Source organism: Culex quinquefasciatus, chromosome 3 (assembly GCF_015732765.1).
Source record: "Culex quinquefasciatus strain JHB chromosome 3, VPISU_Cqui_1.0_pri_paternal, whole genome shotgun sequence".
NCBI classification, from domain to species: domain Eukaryota; kingdom Metazoa; phylum Arthropoda; class Insecta; order Diptera; family Culicidae; genus Culex; species Culex quinquefasciatus.
Window position 1 is genome coordinate 75,944,161 of NC_051863.1, and position 25,088 is coordinate 75,969,248.

At 39.5% G+C, this 25,088-nt stretch overlaps 2 protein-coding genes and 1 pseudogene across 12 annotated transcripts in view; all 3 read right to left on the bottom strand.

The window, feature by feature from the left end:
• The window catches only part of LOC6032752 (extended synaptotagmin-2), a 67,953-nt gene that overhangs the window by 19,065 nt on the left and 23,800 nt on the right, over positions 1–25,088 (bottom strand). For 8 of the 11 annotated variants that reach the window (XM_038265840.1, XM_038265839.1, XM_038265837.1 and 5 more), the window contains exons 2-3: positions 18,059–18,209; positions 11,689–12,148 (exon numbers count right to left, since the gene is read on the bottom strand). In XM_038265840.1, the coding sequence (XP_038121768.1) occupies positions 11,689–12,148; positions 18,059–18,063 (465 nt within the window). In that variant the 5' untranslated portion in view covers positions 18,064–18,209. Of the gene's footprint in view, positions 1–11,688; positions 12,149–12,278; positions 12,369–18,058; positions 18,336–25,088 lie in introns of those variants that run through there. The other 3 variants (XM_038265836.1, XM_038265845.1, XM_038265844.1) reach the window with 3 other exon arrangements.
• LOC6044822 lies at positions 15,828–17,036 on the bottom strand (annotated as a pseudogene).
• LOC119768998 lies at positions 22,573–24,538 on the bottom strand. Its single transcript, XM_038260869.1, has 3 exons — positions 23,172–24,538; positions 22,825–23,121; positions 22,573–22,750 (listed from the first exon to the last, which is right to left on the bottom strand). Exons 1-3 carry the CDS (start codon positions 24,536–24,538, stop codon positions 22,573–22,575), a joined length of 1,842 nt encoding a protein of 613 aa, XP_038116797.1.

Sequence of the window (25,088 nt, forward strand, 5' to 3'; positions counted from 1 at the left end):
TTTTCCGAAAAAATGTGCCGTTAATGAGCCTAGAACCCAGAACTGGGCATCAGTATTCAAGAGGCCAAAAATTTTCTTGAAGACAAAAAAATCACAAAAATATTCCTTCAAAGTTAGAATTTCGAAAACACCCTAATCAAGAAATACAATAATTTTTAATCAAGCCAAAAGTTGCCCCTTTTCAATTGCAACAACTCAGTGGAAGACACTAAAGCTCCAGAACGACATTATTTTTATTTTTCTAGAGAGCCATTTGAGCAAACCTTCAAAAAACAGTTTTTTGAACGAGGTAGTTCAGGGTTAAGTTTCAGAAAAAAGTGTTGTTGTTGGAGCTCTAAAATCACAGATTTTTATATTTTGACAAGTCTATTTGACCAACCATTTTGAAAATGTTAGAGGTGGGCAAAATCGCTCTTTTTTAGGAGCCGCTCATTTTCGTTCGCTCATTAAAAAGAGCCGCTCTTTTGAACGGCTCTTTCGCTTTTTTTTCAAAATATGGATGAAAAAGTTTTTTTTAAGAATCGTGTGATTTTATAAGCTATTTCACATTGGACTTTCATAAATTATTTGATAAAAAAAAATTTAACTGAAAACGAGAAGATGCCCTTGAAAACCATAGGTCTTGGTGGTCTTCATGTCAAGATTTCTACTCGAACCTAAACATTCGAGTAATAGAATAGCATCCAAACTTCAATCAAAGATGCCGGAAAAATTGCTTGTAATTTTAAAATTGTATTAATTTCTACATGAATTGAAATAATGCTAATATTTTATTTGGAGAAAATATTCTGTGAACTTTTTCTTCATTCTGATTGAATCGATTCAGTATTCAGTACATTTTTGGTAAGATTTTAACAAATCATTTACTTTTGGGATTAATTTTTATATGCATTGACATTTTGGAAATTGCATTTCCAATTCTAAAAAACAAAGTTAATACTGATTTCAAAAGACCGGAGATTAAAAAAGAACCGCGGTTCTTTTTTTGTGAGCCACGGTTTGTTCGCTCTTTTCAGTGAACCGGCTCTTTGAGCGGCTCGCTCTTTTTTTGCCCACCACTAGAAAATGTCCAATTTTCAAGGGAAAATCATATGGGACAGCAATTCCATTTGAAAAGAGCCTAACCCGAATAAAAAGTTCTCCGATCGGGCTCAAAACTTTTCTGGGAATTCCTTGCCCAAAATAATTAGACCCATATTTTTTTATTTGGTTATTAGGGTGACCTACGCGGTGTTATGGTGGTTCGAAAAATGGCAATTTTCGTCATTTTTCGCAAAAACCACATTTTTCAAAAAATCATATCTCCGCGTCATTTCATCCGATTTTAGTTGCTTAGACGCAAAAGAAAGGTGATTAGTTTGGCTATTTGAAAAACATAGTAAAAAGTTTCAAAAATCTAGCTAAATATTTGAAAAGGTTGAATGAAAACATAAAATGCTGTTTTGAAGGTCTCGGGACCAAAGAGTCTATGTCTGAAAATATTTTTATCGGATTCCTCGAAAAATTTCACATAACTTATCAAAAAATGGTGAAGTTATGTTTTCGATACTCTGAGATACGATTTTTTGAAAATAAAAACTGGGGTTTTCGACGCGCCACGCGCAAAAATGAGAAAATGACGAAAACGGGAAAAAATCGACTTTTTTTCACTAAAACTGCGATAACTTTAAAATTTCAGCGATGATCTAAACATGTTAGGGTACCAAAATTTTTGTAATTAAAAGACGCAACTTTTGGTACCATAACATCTATAGGTCATCGCTGAAATTTCCGATTTTTTCCCGTTTTCGTCATTTTTCCATTTTTGCGCGTAGCGCGTCGAAAAATCCAGTTTTTATTTTCAAAAAATCGTATCTCAGAGTATCGAAAACATAACTTCACCATTTTTTGATATGTTATGTGAAATTTTCCGAGGAATCCGATAAAAATATTTTCAGACATAGGCTCTTTGGTCCCGAGACCTTCAAAACAGCATTTTATGTTTTCATACGACCTTTTCAAATGTTAAGCTAGATTTTTGAAACTTCTTACTCTTTTTCCTAAATAGCAAAACTAATCACCTTTCTTTTGCGTCTAGGACAGCTTACATCGGATAAAATGGCGCGGAGGTATGACTTTTTGAAAAAAAGTGGTTTTTGCAAAAATCGACGAAAATTGCCATTTTCGAACCACCCTAACACGGCGTAGGTCACCCTAATGGCCAAACAAAAAAATACGGGTCTAATTATTTTGGCCAAGAATCATGCTGTTTTCATGGGATATTGCTGTCATGTTGTTTTTTCATTCATAGAAAATAAAATATAACAAATTAATATATAATAATTTTCATGTTGAGCTACAATTATTAGTTTCCTCAAATGGATTCTTCAGTTTAGTTCAATTTTTATTTGTCAAAAAGCAAATTGCAATAAGCCCATTTTGTGTACAAAACAGTGTATTGTAGTTCCTTTCATCTGTGTGTTACACTCATTCATCTTGGAGGAAATATTGCAATTAAATATGGGCTCAGCAAAAAAACGCAAATTAAGAAATGTTTATTAAAAATGTCCTATTCCTGGCAAAAGCCATCTCGAATAAAGGTCAATCCAATCGTCTCTTCTAAGAATCATCTATTGCTTAACGTGAAGACTTCTATCATTGCCATAATTTTTCGTTCAAAGATATAAATGTTGCATCGCTATCAATATTTTGACAAAATTCCTTCTACAAGTTGTTTAGAATAGTGCCCTACACATGCTGATACTTTTTGGAAACGATTATCCCATTCCTTGAAAAGTTATGGAAATCGTCATTAATCAATGATTGCGAACTAGGACGTCAATGATTGTACCACAAAACTATATAAATTTTGAAGCACAATTGAGTTAGATAAAAAATCCTTCAGTTGCTTCAAGAAGGCAACAACCGGCTCATGCTGATTCATTTTGGTGCATAAATTCGTTATATTGAATTCAATACAGAAAATTTTAGAGTGATGATCAATTTTCTTCGAGAATGATCAACGGAATTGAAAAAGCCACAAAAAAGTGTCCCCGAAAAAGGCACCCATAAATACTTAAAAGCCCATCAGTGCGATGAAGGGTAAAAATTCATTCAATATTCCCTCTCAAGAGACCAAAAAACTAAAGCCCAAAAGGGACGAAGCCACTCATAAAACATAACTGTCATTAGGAGGAGCTAAACAGCGACATTCTTATGCTCGAGAGCTCGTAATTGCGGTCAAACTGAGCTGCTCACTTTGCTCTGTCTCTGTTATGTTGTTTGTGTCTGTGATGATAGCAAGCCAACACCATTTCCACCCAGTGTATGATTGCTCTATCATGCTGCTTCTGCCAACCCTTGAACACTCGGGAAAACTGCTGGGTGGTGTTCTTAGTGCGAATGACTATAAAGCTTTTCTTGAAGAGACCGACTGGAAAACTTCGTTCGTAGGAAAGGAAGGAAAATGCAAATATTTGGTTGGGTCTGAGAGACGAAGTTGTGGTGAAATGACGCCAACGTCTTGTCTTACGGAAATACATGGAAAATGATGACATTTTAGATGTGCAGAAGGTATGTTATGCTAAATATACATTTTGTTATCATCATCTATAAATCATGCGAGAATAGTAAATAGTTTAATTGAATCAGCTGTAAGAAATGATCAAAAATGTGCTGTCTTAAAAATAAGACGCAGCTGAGCTTTTCTCCAAAAAGAATATCCGTTTCGACACCTTTACCTTACTCCCTGTTGTATATAAACAGATTCATTCACTAAGAAAATATTGATTCAGAACCCACCGGAAACACACTCCCCAGGGAGGCTCGAAGAAGAACCATTTAGAGGGTGTACATAATTTGCTTTAACAACAAAAATAACTTTTCCTTCAAATATTTATCTTATTTTTAAAGCGACGAGGTTCCAAATTAATGATAACGTTTTAAAGTATCCGTAGGTGTTTGCGTTTATTTTCACCCAAAATAAAAAAAATATCATGAAAATCTTCCGCTCCGGGTAGCCTTCCCGCTGCGGAATAGCGTCTTTATCTTTATTCGCGGAACGGATAATGGCGAAGCTTCGGGGAGGAAAACAGCCGAGCAGTGCACGTGGGGGTTTTTCCATCACAGCTTTCCTGCTCGGCAGGTATAACACGGTGCTGATTGGACGAAAAGGATAAAATCATTGCAATCTTTGAGCTTGGAAAATTCGTTGTTTTTCAAGGTGAGGCATAATAAATGGTAATGCATTGTGAAAGTTTTAGGTCAGCGGCGATTTTCTCTAAATTACTCAAATTATTCAGCAGCAAATTTGCATAGCTTCAGAAGTGCTAACCCTCTGATGGCCAATGTTTACCTTCTTTTGTTCTACGGAGAACATAACTTTTCCGATGTTTTTTTTTTTATTTACAGTCCAGACTCAATTATCGGAAGCCTCGATTATCCGAAGGTTCGATTATCCGAAGTTCGATTATCTGAATGTTTGTATGGGTGGCAGTGCGTGGCCGAATGGTTACGCTGTCCGCTTTGTAAGCGGATGATTCTGGGTTCGATTCCCATCTGCTCAAACCTTCCATCGGATGAGGAAGTAAAATGTCGGTCCCGGCCTTGGTTGTTAGGCCGTTAAGTCATTCCAGGTGTAGGAGTCGTCTCCATTCCATAAGAACAAACAACACACCAAACCAAGCCTACTCCGGTGGAATCGTTGGCGGCGGTTGGACTCGCAATCCAAAGGTCGTCAGTTCAAACACTGGGGTGGAAGGTTCCTTGGAGTAGAAAGAGGTTTGGGTGCTCTCCCCATTCAAGCCTTCGGACCCCTATTTTCGAGCAGAAACTTACAATAGAGACCACAAAAAACCCGGGGGTCGTTAATGTGGATGGTTTGATTTTTTTGTATGGGACTTCGGATAACCGAATCCCAAACAATGTTTTTTTCGTATTTTTGTATTTTCTTACTTTTAACATGAAATTCAAGTTCGGTGACCCCATTTTAGTAAAATATGAATGGTTGGTTGCGTACTAAATTGAAAAATGCGTTTTATCAATATTTGATCACCGCCATTTTGGCCACCATCTTGGATTTAGAATTGGTCGCTGTCGATCTTCTCGATATCGATATTGCTCCAGCTGTCAATAAATTGTTTTGTTCCTTCAAGAAGCATGCTTTGATTTTTTCGTTCCATAATTCGATAACTACTTCTCTCGACAGTCCCTTCAATATCGACAACAAGAGAGTCCACAGTAGTTACAATCTGCTCGTGCTATCTTGTTTATTCTTAAAAGTGCGACAAATGGATAGAGGGAACCAAGAGGGAACTTAGTTAGAGGACATTTTGACACAGACATATGCCCGTTAATTGCATACATTTTTTATTGTATCTCGGGAATCCAGCCATCAACTTAAACCAAATTTCGGGAAATTAAATTTTGTTTTCTATGCGGAAAAAAGAAAAATCTTAAGATCGTGAATTGTGTTCATACATTTAAGAAACACGAAGAAATATGTTCACGTTTAAAGTGCAAATGCACCATAGGGGAGAGTAGGGATACTTGATCCTCGAGGACACTGGATCCGTAGCCTGTATTCTCGTCAACATGTGGGTAGAACAATTAGCTTTGTTCTAGAAAGTTGTGCGAAATTGACTCAAACTCATAGCGGAAAACAAAGATTTTTTTTTTAATGTTCGGATTGAGTTACACGCATTTAACTAAAAAGTGCTGCAAAAAACCTCCAAGCTAGCCTCATATTTTCAGCAATTCCCCACGAAAACAGCATGATTCGAAAAAAAAGTTCTCCGATCGAGCTCAAAATTTTTCTGGGGGATCCTTGGTCGAAATAATTAGACCCGTATTTTTGGTTTGGCCATTAGGGTGACCTACGCCGTGTTAGGGTGGTTCGAAAAATGGCAATTTTCGTCGATTTTCGCAAAAACCACTTTTTTCAAAAAATCATATCTCCGCACCATTTTATCCGATTTTAGCTGTCCTAGACGCAAAAGAATGATGATTAGTTTGGCTATTTGGGAAAAATAGTAAGAAGTTTCAAAAATCTAGCTTGACATTTGAAAAGGTCGTATGAAAACTTAAAATGCTGTTTTGAAGGTCTTTGGACCAAAGAGCCTATGTCTGAAAATAATTTTATCGGATTCCTCGGAAAATTTCACATAACATTTAAAAAAATGGTGAAGTTATGTTTTCGAAACTCTAAGATACGATTTTTTGAAAATAAAAACTGTGTTTTTCGACGCGCCACGTGCAAAAATGGAAAAATGACGAAAACGGGAAAAAATCGACATTTTTCACTAAAATTGCGATAACTTCAAAATTTCAGCGATGACCTATAGATGTTGTAATAACGACCTAGGGGGCAATTACCACCACTAGTTCATTAATTAAAAATTAAATAAAAACCAGAACTTGAGACTCTTGGAGATGAGAGAGAGATGTAAAGATCTGCATCTGCTCACATTTGACGTGGGGAAGGAGAATTTTACCTACCCTTTCACAATCCTGGTTCGATTCAGCTAATCGCACTGTCCTGGCAAAAAGAATCACAAAAGATCGTCGCTTTGGGTTATGGAAAAAGTCATGTTTATTGCATTTAACTGTCCTAATTTATTGTTTTTCGTCGTTTTAAAACTAACCTAACCATGTGTGTGTGTGTTCGTGTGTTCTAGTGTATCCCGCGGTGGTCGAGTCAAGTCGGAGGATCTTCCTCCGGCCAGGCCTGGCGCAGCAACGGTTTTGGTGTCTTTGGTTTTGTGTCTTTGTCTTTGATAAAAAAAAAACCGGATGGCCTCCGCCATTGCGCTCTACAGAATTCTCGGGTTGGCGCGCTTTGCCAACTTGGAGGTTCACTATTTGTGACACTCCATGCACCACCAACCAAACGACCTCTTTTGACGTTGAGCGCGGTCCTTAGCGTTTAGTTTGGATGGTGAATTGTTGGGACCAACTCCCTGACACATTTCGCCGCTACTGGAATGCTGTTAACATTCAACACGATTTAACAATTTCACTGCACTTTAAATTACAAGACTTTTACAGGTGGGACTAGAATATATGTAACGGATTCTAGTCGGTAGCGGCAAATGAGGACGATTCAAAATGAAGAAGTCCCTTTTATAAAATTTTAAGCTTTTGTTTGCGTATTTCGAACTTGACGCAATAGAGATGTGAGTCGTGCTTGCCGTAGGGATAGCTTGTGTGTTTGTTTTATGTTGTAAAAGTGTAATGGTTAATTACAATATCCTAACTTGTCCCTACGGTTCAGTTTGACAGGCTTATGCGAAGCATTGTGACCAGAGATTGTACTACGTACAAGCGATAGGTTACAATGTTATGGTACCAACAGTTGCGTCTTTCAATTTCCACAATTTTGGTACCCTAACATGTATAGGTCATTACTGAGATTTTAAAGTTATCGCAGTTTTAGTGAAAAAAGTCGATTTTTTCCCCTTTTTGTCATTATCCCATTTTTGCGCGTGGCGCGTCGAAAAACACAGTTTTTATTTTCAAAAAATCGTATCTCAGAGTATCGAAAACATAACTTCACCATTTTTTGATATGTTATGTGAAATCCGATAACATTATTTTCAGACATAGGCTCTTTGGTCCCGAGACCTTCAAAACAGCATCTTATGCTTTCATACAACCTTTTCAAATGTTAAGCTAGATTTTTGAAACGTCTTACTTTTTTTCCTAAATAGCCAAACTAATCACCTTTCTTTTGCGTCTAGGACAGCTAAAATCGGATAAAATGGCGCGGAGATATGATTTTTTGAAAAAAGTGGTTTTTGCGAAAATCGACGTTAATTGCCATTTTTCGAACCACCCTAACACGGCGTAGGTCACCCTAATGGCCAAACAAAAAAATACAGGTCTAATTATTTCGGCCAAGGATCCCCGAGAAAAATTTTGAGCCCGATCGGAGAAATTTTTTTTCGAATCATGCTGTTTTCGTGGGGAATTGCTGTTTTAATATGTAAGGAATACACTGAAAATTTATGCAAAACAATATTTTTTATACATGAATTAGCATAGCATAGCATTGGTGTCTACCCGTAGCTGCTACTTCGTTATTGACCAGGACCCCCAAAAATTGCTCCGTGGACCACAGATGAAAAGTAGGAACCAATCATCACCCCTTCGCAATTTTCAAAGATCCCTATCATGCTGATCAATACCGACGCCGGCCACGACCAGTGGTAAGACACGGGGAAGTGGATGGGAATGTTAGTCCGATACTTGAGTGATGGGACCGCCAAATCGACTGCGTCTCCGACAAAGTATCACATGAGTTTTGAGGGGTTAGTAAGATGGGTATGAGGTCAGGATTCACTGTGGTAGGTGATGCGACCATGAGCAATTTGTTTATCGGTTGAAATTTTAAAAATCTTAGGCAGCCGGCTGCGGAAAGATACCTATCTAGGGATTTAAATATTGTATTAATTCGACCGCGATTCTCCAGAAATTCTCCGTCGGCGTGCCTTCCGATCAACGGTGATGTAGGAAGGGCTTCATTCATTAAAATTATTTTATATCATAAGCCTTAAAACATATCCGTCGACATGCCTTCCGATCATCGATGATATGGAAAGGACTTAATCCAGCAATACGACTTGCTTGTCTCAAAAAACACAAATCGAATCGTTTCTATCTAAACCATATAGGTTTAGATAGAGAACAAAAATAAAATTCATCGGCCAACGAACGCGCGAACAAAAAATAAATGAAAAAGAAGAAGAAGAAATCCAATCCAGTGTACACAAATAGCGACACAAAAGAGACGGAAAATAACACAAAAAACAGGACTGCGCGTCCCACAAGCACCGCACTGCTGATGCCATTGTTAAATTATAATGACCAATCACCCCATGCACTCGAACAGCGACACAAAAGAGACGGAAAATAACACGAAAAAAAACAGGACTGAGCCTGACACCAAAAGAACAAACTTTTTCTTGGAACAAACTCACCGGGATTCTGCGAAGAAGGCATCACTGAATTAGTTCCGCCACCGACCACCGTCAAACATAATGGCGTGGTGGCTGAAACACCGGCACAAAGCGTCGATGAACTGTCACCTTTCGTCGCACCGTCAGCTCTTCTCTCTCACATCTCACTCCAGTTTTCAAGCCCGCTGTAATCCAAGATGCACGAACTCACACAGACCCAAGTAGAGAGCATAAAAAACACTCCTTCCCTTCTCTTTAGCTACACCAACACACACCGCTCGCAACATAACAAAGGCTCAAAATTCTGCAATTTATGTTTTCTTCCTTAGCTCTCCCTCTCCCTCTCTCTCTCTCTCAATTATGTTTTGCTCACACACAACTCTTCTGAGAAACATTTCCATTTTTCTCTTTTGTGGCCACTGGTAAACCTGCTTGTGGAGTTTTTATGCTCCGCTCTCGCAAAAATTATATCTCTCTCTCCTCTCTTCAGAAATTTTCATCAGCCGAGGTACTGCTTCTCGTACCGCCATCTTGGAAATGGCAAATCAAATTTCACAATTTTGCAATAATTCATCAGAAACTCTAGAAAATTTTCACTTCCATTATGTTATTCCGACTTCCAAGCCACTCCGAACTTCGCTGTCTGCTGCCGTTCGTCGAACATCCAGTAAATAGCCCCGAAAACCCCTTTCGAAAAACAAACTTGCACTGCAGAAAACGAACACATCACAACGTTCTGATACACCAAAACACTTCAAAATAATTGAATTTCACGATCATCTCAACGACACAACAACACTAATCGTCCCATAAACTAACTTGACCAAAAAATTCCGAAAAATCACATCAAAAAACGAAAATATTCACGACGCCAAGATCGTGTCCCGAAAATGCGTGCTCTCTCGGTCGATGCAAAACTCGCTCAACAATATTTTTTATACATGAATTGTTTAATAACTTAAAACTTCAAAACCCTCGCGCATTTGATGGTAAAAATATTGATATACTATTTTTACAACCAATTGTTTAAAAAAGTGCAATTAGGGAGACTTGATCCCTTCATTTGTACAGTCACTGGAATCAAACTCAAGCTTCTAGAGGGTGACGAGTGGGAATTCCAGGGAAAATTTTCCCGGGAAATCGATGATTTTTGGACCACTCGATTCCCACGATATTTGGTCGAGACTCCCGGGAAATTTAAAATTTATAAATATCGAAGCAAAATATTATAAACTAATCAGAAAATTATTTTTTTTAATTGTTTAGAACATAGGATGTTCAAAATCGAATAAACCAATGCTTCTCTTATCATTTTATTCAGAAAGTGTAAAATTTAATTCCAGTTTTCTTTTAAATTCTAAGTCCCTAAGTTTATTTCGCTGTATTAAGGTAATTTTTTTAATGTCATTTTGTGTTTCACGTCAACCTAAATATTCAATTATATTTTGGAGAAAAAAACTCTGACAATCTTTGTAAAGTTGAGGACCACCAATTGTGATAACAAATTTAAATTGTTGTTTGGAGTCGTTATTTATCATATTGCAAACATCCCGATACTGAGAAATTATATATTAGCTATTTTTTACTTCACAAAAATCTAATAAGAAGTTCATGCAACAAGTTTGTGAAACTTTTGAAAAATCACTTAGTGCGAATTAAAATTCGTAAACACTTTAAACTATAATGTTGAGTCCCATAAAGCTCAAGAAATGATCTTGTATTTGCTGACTCAGAAAAAAATGTAAAGGTAGGTAAATATAGTTCAAAATGATGCAACTGAAATTAACGTTTCACAGAAAAAGTATAAATTAATTGTAACTAAATTCGTTGAAAAGAAAGAATTATTGCTTTTCCATTCAAATTATTGCCACTAATGATATAAAAAAAACTCCCGGGTCCCGGGAATTCCCGGGATATGGCCAAATTCAACTCTCGATTCCCGGGAAATTGAAAATCTCGAGAATCGTCACCCTCTAAGCTTAACTAATTGGTTTAGAAATTCGTACATGGTTTCCTTTGGTATAGTTTTAGAGGACTTACTGCAGTTTGAATTTGTTTTCCAAAATTTTTCAACACTCAAATTACCAGCTTTTGTAAACATGCTCAACTTTGGTTTTAAGATGAATATTTTAAGTTTTTAAATATTTTAACACAAACGTTCAGGCTTTATTTGAAATTGCTATAACTTATAGAAAATTAACAGTTAACATGTTGCTTAACACATTTTGAAAGGGGGATCGAGTTACCACTAACATTTTGAAAATGCCAGTTTAAAATATATTTTTTAAACGCTTGGCATAACTCGAAGATAAAAAAATCCTTATCAGTCAAACATAGATGAATTTTTCAGCTTTCAATTCATGCAATAAGTTTATAGTTTTGTGAGAAATTAAGAGAGTTAAGAATGTGTTAAGAGTAAATTTCATTAAACCAGAATCGCTATGAGCCCTTGGACTATTTTAAAGCCAAGCCCAAGTCAGGTCAGGTCCTTCGCTTTCAATTTACGACATCCCCCCCAAGGATTTCGATTCCTTGCCTCAACCTTTGAACAAAGCTCACAACTTTAGGACGGCGTCGTAATTTTGCATTGGTCCATAAAATCGTGCCCATGGCTTTGGGACGTTGCCGACGTCGAACTTCATGTGTGGGAGATTGATATCGCAAACCCAGGGCAAATCAAGCGTCACAAAAAACGGCAGCACAGAATGAATAAATAAATCCAGTCACATAATAAAAACAAGCAAACTTTACTCACCCAAGCCGGCAGATCGCCGAGCCGTGCCAGAATAACATCCTTATCGTTGGCGAGGGCGGACGCCTTGGCCACGTTCCGGCGGGTTTCATTTTTGGTGCGCCACTGGTCGCGTGCCACGGACAGAATGACCGGCGTAATGAGCCACGCCACCGACCAGCCCATGTAGCCGACAAAGTAGATAATTCCGACGGTGACCACCTTCTTGGCGAACGAGTACACCAGGGACGCCGTACTGTCGCCCGCCGCGCTGGCCACACTCGATGTCCCGGCGGCAGCGGCGGCCGTCGCCGGATCTTGCTCCTTGCTGGCGCCAGTCATGTCCCCACCGTCCAGCTCCTCAACGGCGGATGTTGGTCCAGCTTCGGTCAACAGGCTATCAGTCTCCCCGCCGTAGTTGAGGCTACCTTCGGGAGTAAGGGACGGCTCACCGGGTCCACCACCACCACCGTTGGTCAAATCACTGCCGGAAGAGAGAGAGAAATAGAAAAAAAACCCAAATGACTAAATGCTTCACCATGGTAATTAAATTAGCACGCGACAACGACTTGGGAAGGGTTGTTATTCCCAAAAGTTGGCCAACGATAACGCACCACTTGAACTCTGAGTGAGTGATCTAATCTGTTCGCTACCAGCGATGGAGCGAGAATGAAGTCGAAACGTGGCGCTACTCGGGGCCTGTAAGGAGCAGAATCTAGCCCAGGAGAGAATGGGGTGAAAACGTGGACTTCAAGAAATCAATTACATAAAAATGAAAGGATAACATTGGCACATTGGAAAGTGTAGGTATCAGTTTAACCCCCTTAAAACAAGTTTTTTATTTACTATTTGTTGCTATTTTGGATTTAGGTTAACTATTATTGTTATTTCTTAATTTTCGAAAAATGTACAAAGAAATCCGATGCAAATACATGCTGAAAATGTGTTTAAAATAGCTTTCAGCTATTGGACTCGATTATCCAAAGTCCTCGGAAAATTTTCACTACGGATAATCATCACGAAATAGTAGTTTATGCAACAAGTTGCAAAAAGAGGATTTTTTCAGCACGAGTCGTACATTTATCCAACGAGGTTCACCGAGTTGGATAAATACGACGAGTGCTGAAAAAATCAAGTTTTGCAACGAGTTCCATACAATATTTTTTGCAATTCCGAAAAACACCAATTGAGTGAAATTTAAATCAAATTTTCATATATTTTTCCAATAAATCGTTTAAATAAAAAAAATGTTGAAAAGTTTTACTTTTCGAAACAAGTGCTGAAAAGTTCAACTTTTCAGCACTCATTTCAGTGCTGAAAAGTAGAACTTTTCAGCATTTATTTTGAAAAGTGTTGCTATTCGATTCTGTTATTTCTGGTACAGAAAAGAAGGCTATTTCGTCGATCAAGAATGACAGGAAAAGTTGACAGTTTCACAGCGGAATTGCAAAAAAATGTTTTTTGCTATTCCGTCGTGAAACTACTTAGGGGAACTATACCCTTTCTCAGCCTATTTCTATTATCGGCCTATCAGCACTTTGATCATGAATTACAGCTTATATAAAGTGTTTTTGACTGTTCCAAAGTAATAAATAGCTCAAATAAAAGTGAGCAAGCAACTCTCGATTGTTGAAACATCTGAAAATGTTAATTTAATAGCAGAAACGGCAAAAGTGATGAGAATTGGTCGAACGGCTTAGTGTGATTAAAATGGGTATATTTCCCCTACTTTTCCTGTCCTTCTTGAACGACGAAATAACCTACTTTTCTGTACCAAAAATAACAGAATCGAATAGAAACACTTTTCAAAATAAATGCTGAAAAGTTCTACTTTTACGCACTGAAATGGGTGCTGAAAAGTTGAACTTTTCAGCACTTGTTTCGAAAAGTAACACTTTTCAACATTGTTTTGATTTAAACGAACTATTGACAAATACATGAAAATTTGACTTAAAATTTCACTCAATGGGTGTTTTTTGGAATTGCAAAAAATGTTGTATGGAACTCGTTGCAAAACTTGATTTTTTCAGCACTCGTCGTATTTATCCAACTCGGTGAACCTCGTTGGATTAATGTACGACTCGTGCTGAAAAAATCCTCTTTTTGCAACTTGTTTCATAAACTACTATTTTATGTCTTGTTTTGTCGTTGAGCTCTAAAATAATCCCAAAGGTGCTCTAAAGTGATTTGTAAATTTTCAATCCAAGATGGCGGGGAAGAAATATAAAGAAATGCAGTTAGTTATGAAACAGACAATCATCTACGCAAATTTAACCAAAATGTGTCGCAGTGGGTCTCGTGGCGCAGGGGTAGCGGCTTCGGCTGCCGATCCCGATGATGCTATGAGACGCGGGTTCGATTCCCGCCTTATCCACTGAGCTTCTATCGGATGGTGAAGTAAAACGTCGGTCCCGGTTTCTCCTGTCTCGTCAGAGGCGCTGGAGCAGAAATCCCACGTTAGAGGAAGGCCATGCCCCGGGGGGCGTAGTGCCAATAGTTTCGTTTCGTGTCGCAGTAGGATGGTCCAAATCCGAATTTCTACAGAGCTACCACCTGAAATCAAAGATTGGTCCATCACCAGGCTAAATTCTAAATTTGAGTTCATTCTGACTACGGGAACCCCTCTCTCTAATCGCTTGAAGTTTGTTTGGTAAAAATCGTCAAAATGTATGGAGAAAAGAAACTGTTTTAGTTTTTACCTGTGGAAGGCACAATAACTATCCAATTCTTACCAATTCTCGAAAGTAAGATCTGAAAACACCATATATTTTAAGATTTTTCGCTAACAGGTTAGGCCGTTGCAAATATTTTTCAAAGTTTATGTCGCCCCCCTTGAAAATTGGTCCGAAAAATCAGGGGGCAAAAAAATATTTTTTCAAAAAAATATCAAAATTTTAATGGTAATAGAAATCTAATCAACTGAGAACAATCTTAAATGCCTTTTTCTGCATTGATAATCATATTTGACATGTTTGGACTCGTTTAAAAATATTTTGAACTTTTATGAAATTACAATGTACAGCACCGCAAAAACATTTTTTTCCGCAAAAAAAAATTTTCGTTAGTATTTAGAAATTTTTCTTTTTTTTTAGAACAGTTCTTTTCCGTGTTAGAGTGGTCCGAAAAATTGCACTTTTCACCAATTTTTGCAAAAACAACATTTTTCAAAAAAAAAATGTAACTCCGCGCCATCTAATCCGTCTTGGAAAGTTCAAAAAGACGCGTCTACGCTTAGGATCGATCCAAATATTTTCAAAGTTTTTGTCCCTCGGCCCTGGCCAAGCTCGAAGAGGGACCAACAAATTTTAAAAATATATGGAATTTGAAATAGCGAGCCAGAAATTCAATTCAAAAGCACGAAAATGCATAATACAGGAATACAGTCGGTTTGTACTCAGCTGGTTTCAAAAGATCTCAGTTGTAACAAAAAAAATGTTTTGCTCTAAACATTATTTTGCGGTGCATGGAAAATTCCGTGAATCTCGTGATTTTTTTCGAGCATGAGCATGAGCATGAGCATGGTTGACTGCCAATGAACTGCTACTCCGTTATTGACAGATCAGCTGAAGTTAAACAATGAATCCAAAATGATCAGTGGGAGCCAACCATCCGTTTACTGTTTAACCTCTGAAGATCCCTTCTTTATAAGTCAATACCGGTGCCCTCCCAAGAAGCCTGCAGTTCAACGAAAGGGAGGAATGTTAGTCCGATAGTTGAAGTTGCAGACTCATCAAGCAAATAGTTTTTCGCTATATAATTGTTGATACCGCTTGAGACCGTTGAATCCACAGCATCTCCTTCAAGCATCACGTGATAACATTTTTTTGGGTTAGAAGGATAAGGTATTGGCTTTTCGATGCCTCCCGAGAGACGCTATGGGGAGGACTTCATAACAGACCCGTCGGCGAGCCTTCCGAGCAACGATGCTATGGGAAGGTCTTTCTTTCACTCACGCACATTTATTTTGCTCCCTAGGGGTTGGTCAGAGTCAAAGTTTTAACTATTCGTCAATATATTGACGTTGTTTTTGATATTTCGTCAATATATTAACGAAAAATGTTTCGACCTGCATTTGGACACCTTGGTTTGACAGATGACAGATGGATCAATCAACATTTTGACGACCGAAGTTTTTTGTCGTTTCCGCTTAGTCTCTGCTAATAATCCGAAAATTCATGAAAAATAGAAATACTTAGTCGAAAATTCGGTCAAAGCCGGCCATTATAAGAGAGAGCTCTTACCCTCGCTCTTACCTGAACGAAGAATCTGCTCTTTTGAACGAGTAAAACGGAGTTAGAACGGGAGAAAGTTTCAGAGCAGCAAGCAAAAGAAGCAGCTCCGGTGCAGCTTGCGGCAAAATTTAACGGGTTTCTCGGTTCGCAGGATTTTTCCAGATTTCTGACTATGAATATGGCCGTAATTTCTCCTCTCGCGTGAAAAAAAGGAGGTAAAACATTCAATTAAACCTGTTAATGAATTGAATCCCCAATCCGAACCTCCGAATCGCCCTGAATCGATTATTTTGGCGTTTCTCAGACGCATAACGTGGTCGAACTTGGCATTCCGGAAAAAACGCGCAGCTTACGGTCTGAATGCACCGGCTCAGCGGATCGTAGAACGTTTCCTTTTCGCATGGACTTCAGTACCGTCCGCACGGAGCCACGCAAGATAACGTTCAGACAGGAGGGAGGTCTTAGCAGGAACAGACGGTCATGTCTCCCGGCCGGTGCACAGGATTGGCAAGGTTAAAATTCGAATTAGCCTTAAAATTTCTTTCTTCAGAAACTTCGCTATAATTTTATTAAATGTTTACTTCCTAATATTATTTCTGGAACTCCTGCCGACTCTACCAGTTGCCCACGTCCCAAATGGCATTGACTTAATTGCGACGCAGGTTCTTGCTCAGCAGGTAGTACGCATGCCCCTACACGTCAGTTCCGAACAGTGGAACCAAACCCGTAGTTGCCTCCAGCGGGTTCTGGTCCGGGCAGGCCATAACCAAAGCGATGTCGTCTTCTTGTAGCTCCAAACTCTTGACGGCCACGGCGGCGGCCTCCATCTATTTCTTGAGTCAATGTAAGTCCCGCTCGAAAGCCTCCTTCAGCTCGGCCAACGGAGCCAACCGGTCCAGCAAGAAGTTCTTGCGGAAGATCGAATGGTTGATGTGGCCACCGCCTTGAAATTTGATGGCACCGTCCAGTTGATAATTTTTGTGACAGAGTGTGTGTGTGTTTACGTTTATGTTGACATTTTAATTTGACAGCGTTTTTTTTTTGGATCAAGGTTGCAAAATACAAGGTAAGGTCACGTTAAACTATTGACGAAATATAAATATGTTAACAAACTATTGTTAACCTATTGACCGAGATGTCCGACCCCTAGTTTGCTCCACTATTAACTCAACGATCCAAATTGTCAGTGCGTCTTTCGTTCATTATAAAGAAATGGCTTTTTCACCGCAAAAAAAATAAATCCTTATTCGAAAAATTTAAACACAATCCACCCGACGCTGTGCCTTCCGATCAACGATGATATAGGAAGGGCTTTGAAAATCACAAAAGAAATCACTTTTCACTCCGAATATTTTTTACGACCACGCGCTCCCTTTGCCAATTATGCACTGATGAAGCTACATTTTCAGAGGGCAATCTTCTTTTCGCAGCACACAATACACGACAAAAATGCGAAACAAAAGGCACACACAAAAAAAAATTACTTTTCTCTCCGAATATTTTTACGACCACGCGCTCCCTTTGCCAATTATGCACTCCGTGAATCTCGTGATTTTTTTATATATAAACTCAAACATTTTAAACACAGGGGATAGCATTTTAAATTGTTTGCGGCTGATTGCACTTAAAATGTCACTGAAATATTGAGAGTTTTAGAAAAAAAAATCCCTCATTTTTTCAGACCGGTTTTCGCAACAGCCTAAGAATATTACAGCATTTATCGTTGTGGTCCCTTAAAATATGAATGTGACATAATGCACAGTGGTCCCGATAATGGATTTTCCATATAATGGTGCGGTTTCTAGCAGCAAAAGTTTCCCCTTCCCATTAACAACAACTGATCTGAAGATAGCAAGGCTCCTGATGACTGCACCATTTTCAGAAAATCAATTTTCAATATATTTTGCAATCTGGACGACTGTGTAATGGTGGTTCAAATATTTTTTAATTTTAATTGCATGAAATACTACATTTCAAAATACGTTATGATTTCTTTTATCTTAACAATATTTTTTGTTCTTTAAAAAAAATTAAAAATATAACATTCTTCTCTTCAGTATGATACAGTACAATTTTCTACATTTAAATTTCCTCTTCAAATTGTTAGTTCATTAAACCCGATTTGACCCCCTCTCACTCCTAGGATGATTATAAAAACAAACCTCATTTTCTCTCCGTGGAGAAATTTCCCGCTCCCAGTCGCACTGGCTCTCTGCTCTGATTTTTCTCAGCCCAGCTGCAGCAACCGAAGCTGCTCACCACACCACGATTTATTCGCCGTGGTCGTCGTCGTTCAAAGCTGCTTCAATACGGCTTGAAATGTTTACCAACAAATTATTGATAACACTTGAATCACCAATGTCAACCGACACACACACACTTGTCCAAACACGTCGGTTTAATCACACCGTAATCAATGATAAGCAATACGCCACCTGACTCGAGGCGATTTAAGCCAAATTAAGTTAAAAAGAGAGAGAGAGAAGAATCGCACGACTTAAAACCTCAACCAACCTCCGTCAGTGGTCAGACGGGAATGTTTGCAATTTTCCTGAAAATTTACATTCATCGAGCAACAATGTTCACTGCAGCTGGTGGTGGTGGTGTGATTTCAGGGGAAAAACAACGATTTGCGATGATTCTTGGTCTGGTTTCTGTTTGAACACACGCGCTCGCGACTGTGTAAATCGAGTGTGTGTGTGTGCGTGTGTGATGAGTGAGTGTGAATGTTCTAAAAATAGAAGATGAGAAAATGAACTGAATTTCAAATGAAAATAAAAACATAAGCAACTAAGACAAATTGCACGAAGGAATGGAAGCTGGTAGCGAGTTCAGTAAAGGTGTCGGTGGTGCAAAAACAGATGTCAAAGATTTACAACAGCGCGTAAAATTTGAAGGGGTTAATATTTGTGATGATTTTCGACTGATGAGCAGAACATACTGAAATTTTTTCTGATACACTGGGGGAAGTTGACTAAAAAGAAGTCAGCCAATCTTCCGAGATTTTTGTTAAGAATGTTTAAAAAAATACGAACTTATTTCACTCTTGTGATTCAATAGCAATAGATTCATGTTCAATTAGGGATATTACTGAATTTACAGCACTAAAATGGTTGCTTTTTTATTTGATCTATAGATATAACACGAAGCTAACGACTTAACCTCTAGGTTAGACCGGGGCCAACATTTACTTCCCCGTCCCACGGATGGCGTGATCAGACAAATTTCGTCTTGAAAAATGCCACCGGGACCATCTGGAATCAAACCCAGGCCGACTGGGTGAAAGGCAACCACGCAAAAACAATATTAATGTTATTTCAAATGTATAGCAAGAATCTCATGTAGGGGAGAGTGGGGAGACTTGATCCCCTTTTTTTGTATCGCACATAACTCTGTCAATTTCTCACAAAACTATGAACTTTTTGCATGAATTGAAAGCTTAAACATTCAACTATGTTTGGCTGATAAGGGTATTTCATCAGATAAACTCTTCGAATTATGCCAAGCGTTTTAAAAAAAATATTTTAAGCCGGCATTTTTAAAATGTTGGGGGTAATTTGATCCCCCTTTCAACATTTTTTAAGAAATCTTAAGCAAAATGTTTCTTATCCATCCAAACTGTTAATTTTCTATAAGTTATAGCAATTTCACATTAAACCTGTACGTTTATGTTCAAAATATAACAAGTTTAGCATGCAAAATATTTAAAAACTAAAAATTTTCTTGTTTAGACAAAAATTGAGCATGTTTACAAAAGCTGGTAATTTTTGTTTACAAAACTTTTGAAAAACGGTTCAAACTGCAGTTAGTTATGTATAAATATACTAAAGGAAACTATGTACGAAAACCCAGCCCAATTAATTAATCTTGAGGCTGATTCCAGTGACTGTAAAAATGCAGGGATCAAGTCTCCCTAAACGCACTTTTTAAAAAAATTGATTTTAAAAATAGTATGACGATAAATTTGACGTCAAATGCGTAAAGGTTTTGGAGTTGATATGTTTATCAAACAATTCATGTATAAAAAATATTGTTTTGAATATTTTTTGAGTGTTTTCTATACTTATCAAAACAAAGAAAAAAGATCTCTTGGAAGTTTTTTGCAGCACTTTTTAGAAATATGTGTGTACTGACGAGATACAGGCTTGGTATCAAGTGTCCCCGGGGATCAAGTCTCCCCACTCTCCCCTATATATTTTCAAAACGCGTTTACAATAGGGTGTGAGTGGAATGAACTTCTTTAATTTTTGACTATTTCATGTATAAAATTCTAAAAGTTTTTCAAAAGGGCGTTTTTTTCGGAAATTTTTCTTATAATATTCAAGCAAAACAATGCTAAAAGACCAACATTGAGATGACAATAAACAATGCAATCAATCAAGTAAGAAGCCATTGTTATTTTATAATCAACTATCGGACCGTGTGAACTCTTCCAGGCAAAACAAAAGTCAAAGCCAAACAATTTTGTTTTAGATTGGGGATATGAAAAGGAGACTATCGAATCATACTCATGAATAAGCTGTCGATACCCAGTTAACGAATTCACCTTTCGCCTTATGCCATTTCGTCGTGGCTGTGCTTTGTTGTCTCGAGTTGGTTTCGATAAAAACGCATTTTAGTGATTGACCTTAAATAAACAAAAACATATAAATAACAAACAAATAACATTTTTAGAACATGTATACACGGTTTCTTACTGATTTAAATTTATTAATAATGTCCATGTTTATCAAAGTTATAAGAAATTTAAGTTTCAATTTTAAAATCTAATATTTGAAATCATCTTTTGATGTTTTGTAAAGGTCGTCCTTAACTTAACCTAACTTTGATATACATGCGTCAACAAACCACTTCTACGGCGATTTATCGATCCACGTCCATGAACGTTTTAGATCCAATAAACTCCTTATTAACCAGTTCAAGAATCCATCCAATCAGTAGCGCACCCTTTGTCGTCCTGGATGTCTCATTGGCATACCATTACACCCAATTTCGTTAACCTTCCTCACTTTCCTCGACAGCGAGATGAAAGACCATTCCAGTTTAGCCAACCAGCGGCTAAACGTTTGTTTAAACAGAAAAGCACTCGCCATGGTTGAACAACCCCCAAAAGCAAGCATCGGCCGGATTTTGCACAGTTTTTCGCCGGAATGTCTAAAATTGAATTTAATAGCGTCCCACTTTGAAATCCTACCCATAGTCGTGTACTTCGAGGACCCGCTGAAGGACCATTTCAACATTCCTCCTCCTCTGTGTGGAGCTCCTTTTATGTCAACTCAACACCAAAAAAGGCTCCCAGTTATTAAATATTCATTTCAGGTGAACGGCGAGAAAGCAAAACCGTTTTATGTGAATGGATTTGGACAGCCACTCCGCCGTGTCGTCCGTAACAGTTTCGCGGGTGGTTAAACTGAAAAGTCATTTCCGGTTAGAATGACCTGCACAGACTGCCTGTAGTGCTTTTTTACAATTTATTGAAAATACCCCCCATGTGATAAATTCAGTTCCCAATTATCGCCGCAGTGGCTGCAATGGAATCATTTTTTTTGGCATTTACATCGAGTGAAATCATCACTGCGAACGGAATTGAAGGCAGTTTAGCAATCATTGTTATGGCAAAGATTCAACCAGTGATATTCCGTACGCGACTGCGGCGCCAGATTGTCACGGCGTTTGGAATCGATTTTTTCCCCTTGGCTCGGAAAGGATATGAAAGACAGTAAGAAAAACATTGTATGTTTGCTTACGCAATGCCATTCAAAGTTACTTGATAAATGATTTATCGGAATCATACATATGATAAATTTACGCAAAATACATAAGTTATTCAATGTCATGACGGGAAATTACCGATGTAACGTCATGATTCGAAATCCGGACACTTAGTAGCATATCATTTTTGTTATAGCTGGCAAAAAATCATGTAATAAGTTGGAAATGTAGAAACATCATCAGGATGTAGTATAAACAGTCAGTTTCAAGCAAATGCATGCAAACTATGTCTTTTCTAACCATTTTCCATCAAAATTTTAAAATTAAAGTGACTTGTTGTGCTTCGAATCCCGGACACTGGTAAAAGCTGATTTGAAATCCGGACACTTTTGCTTCGAATTCCGGACACTCGATTTTACTTATGAATCGCACAAATTTGGACTGAAATATTAGTAAATGGCATTCTTCAGGTCTCAAATTAGCTGTTAACATCAAAACAATCGATAGTTTATATACAAATTTGCTAGAATTTAAGGAAATCGAAACCATAAATTTCTGCTTTGCCTTACCGGTGCTTCGAACGCCTATGAAATATTTCAAGTGAAATGTTTCGCATTTTTGGTAAAGTTATAATTTTATTGTATTTAATTGTTTTTGCATTAACTATAGCGTTCAAACAAACTTTAAATGAAAGTTGATGTTGGAGTTCATCAAATAACACAGTTTTGGCATTCATAATGCGAACTTATATCCAAGTAATTGATCGATCGTTGTGATTTCCTCCTTCAACTCCCGGCTTGCACCTTGAAATTTGGTTCCGTTGTCCGAGTGTATTTCAACCGGAGAACCTCGCCGTGACACAAATCGCCGCACCGCCATCTTACACGACTCTGTAGATAGAGAGTGTACTACTTCCAAATGGACTGCCCTCACCGTTAGGCAGGTAAAGAGTGCAACCCATCGTTTAACGCGGCTTCTGCCGACTCGGACCGAGATAGGGCCGAAATAGTCGAGTCCGACGTAGGAAAACGGTCGAGCCCCAGCCGCTAGTCGTGAATCTGGTAGGGGTGCCATTCGGGGGGTCGTTGGTGTCGCTTTGTTGATCTTGCAGGCCTGGCAGTTCTTCGCGACTTGGTGGACGACTGTGTAAAGGTTTGATATATGGTATCTTTGGCGAACTTCGTTGTGAACTGTCCTGTGGTTCGCGTGTAGGTACCGGCGGTGGTACCAATCGACTATTAGCTTGGTGAGGTGATGATTTCGGGGGAGAATAACCGGAAACTTGAAGTCGTAGGTGACATGTGGAACGGCTCCGATGCGGCTGTCAACCCGCATTACCTCGTCTTCGTCCAGAAAAGGTGTCAGCTTGTAGACAGGACTCGTTTTGTCGATGGTCTTCTTGGATCCTGCTTCGCCCTGCTTCAAGATGGTCAGCTCATCCGGATACGCTGTTTCCTGCACATTGCGCCACAGGCTGTTTTCCGCCTTCCGAAGCTCCTCACCTTTAGACAGCCTTTTAGACGGGGTTGGTTTTGTCTCGTACGCTTGCAGTTTTCTACGAACCGTAGAACGTAAGCCGCGGTCCTTTGTAGCAGCTCCCATCTAGAGAAGTGGTTGATCTCGAAGATGTCCTCGATGTGGTGTTCTTTATGCGCCATGCAGGGCCGCAGTTCTTCGTCCGTTTCCAACAGTTCCGATCTCAGCTGCTCTGGCCATTCCGTCTCGGGTTGATACAGGAAGTCTGGTCCACGGAACCACCGCGACTTGACGTCCGTACTAGGTCCTTTGCCCCACTTGGTTGCTTCGTCAGCCGGGTTGAGTAGCGTGGGAATGTATCTCCATTCGATGGCATTGGTTTTGCTGAGAATTTCGCCCACTCTGAAGGCCACGAACTGTCTGTACCGCCGGTGTTCCGACTGGATCCAGGCTAGAGTTGTTTTAGAGTCTGTCCAGAAAACTCGCCGACAGATCGGAAAGGAGTGGTACGCCATGACCGCCTTGGCCAGCCGTGCTCCAAGTAGAGCTCCCATTAGCTCGAGGCGTGGTACCGAGAGCGCTTTTAGTGGTGCAACTTTTGCTTTGGCCATAGCCAGCGTAACGTAGACCTTTCCGTTGATTACAGCTCGGAAGTAGGCTGTACAGGCGTAAGCATCTTCGCTCGCGTCTGTAAACACGTGCAGTTCCACCGAACCTATCTCTGCAGCCGAAAATCCAGGAAAGTACGCCCTGTGGAGCTTTATTTCGCTGACTCTTTTGAAAAGCTTCGTCCACCTGAGCCATCGTATACGAATAGCTTCGATGACTTCGTCATCCCACTTTGTGTTGTTGCGCCATGTATCCTGGATGATCATCCGACCTTGGATGGTGATGTGGGACAGTATTCCCTGGGAGTCGAAGAGGCTCATTACACAACGTAAGATGTTCCGCTTTGTGGGAGGGATGCCGTCAAGCTGCAATTGCGTCGCGAAGGCTAGGATGTCCTCCTCTGGCAGCCACAGTAGTCCTAGAACCCGTTCGGCTTCGCTCTCCGCGTCGATGTTGATGGCCTTCGTTTGCGTCTGCTTCGGCTCCCCGACCCGTTCCAGAAGTGCACGGGAGTTCGAGTGCCAGTTTCTGATCTCAAACCCTCCACGGGCGTGCACTTCCTTCACCTCAAGTGCTACCTTGATAGCCTTGGCCTCCGAGTCGAAGCTGTCGAGGTAGTCATCGACGTAGTGTTTATTTACGATAGCTTCTGCTGCTTCCGGGTACTCCGCTGCGTGTTCCATGGCGTTCCGATTTTTGATGTATTGGGCTTGACAAGGCGAGCAGGTAGCACCAAAACTTCCCACATCCATCGCAAACACCTTCACAGGTTCTGAGGGGTGATCACGATAAAGAAACCGTTGACTCGGTACGTCATCTTTGCGGATTTTAAACTGGTGGAACATTTCCTTAAGGTCCCCACAGACAGCTATCGGCCGCTCCCGGAAGCCGCAGATTACTGACGCCAGAGGTTTGAGCAGGTCGGGTCCTTTAAGGAGGTTTGAGTTCAACGAAACGCCTCCTACCTTGGCCGCGGCATCCCATATGAGTCTGACCTTCCTGGCTTCTTTGGGTTCCTCACGGCACCCAGTGGTAGATACCAAACCTTGCGTGGATCTGTTGCCTCCATTTCCTGTGGTGTCACCTCGTGGATATAGCCCTTATCCAGGTACTCATTAATTTGCCGCTGCACGCTGGCTTGCAGTTCTGGGTCTTTTATCATCCTGCGTTCGAAGCACTCCAGGCGGCGCATCGCCATAGGGAAGCTGTTGGGAAGTTCTACGTGGTCGTGTTGCCACAGCAGTCCGGTTTCGAATCTGTTTGATACGCGTTTTGTCGTTTCCTCAAGGATATGGCGGGCGCGCTTATCTTCTTCAGATTCCGGCGCCTTTTCAGCGGAAACGCCGATGCTTTCGACCGCAAAATGCCGCTTGACGAGATCGTGGAGTTCCTGGT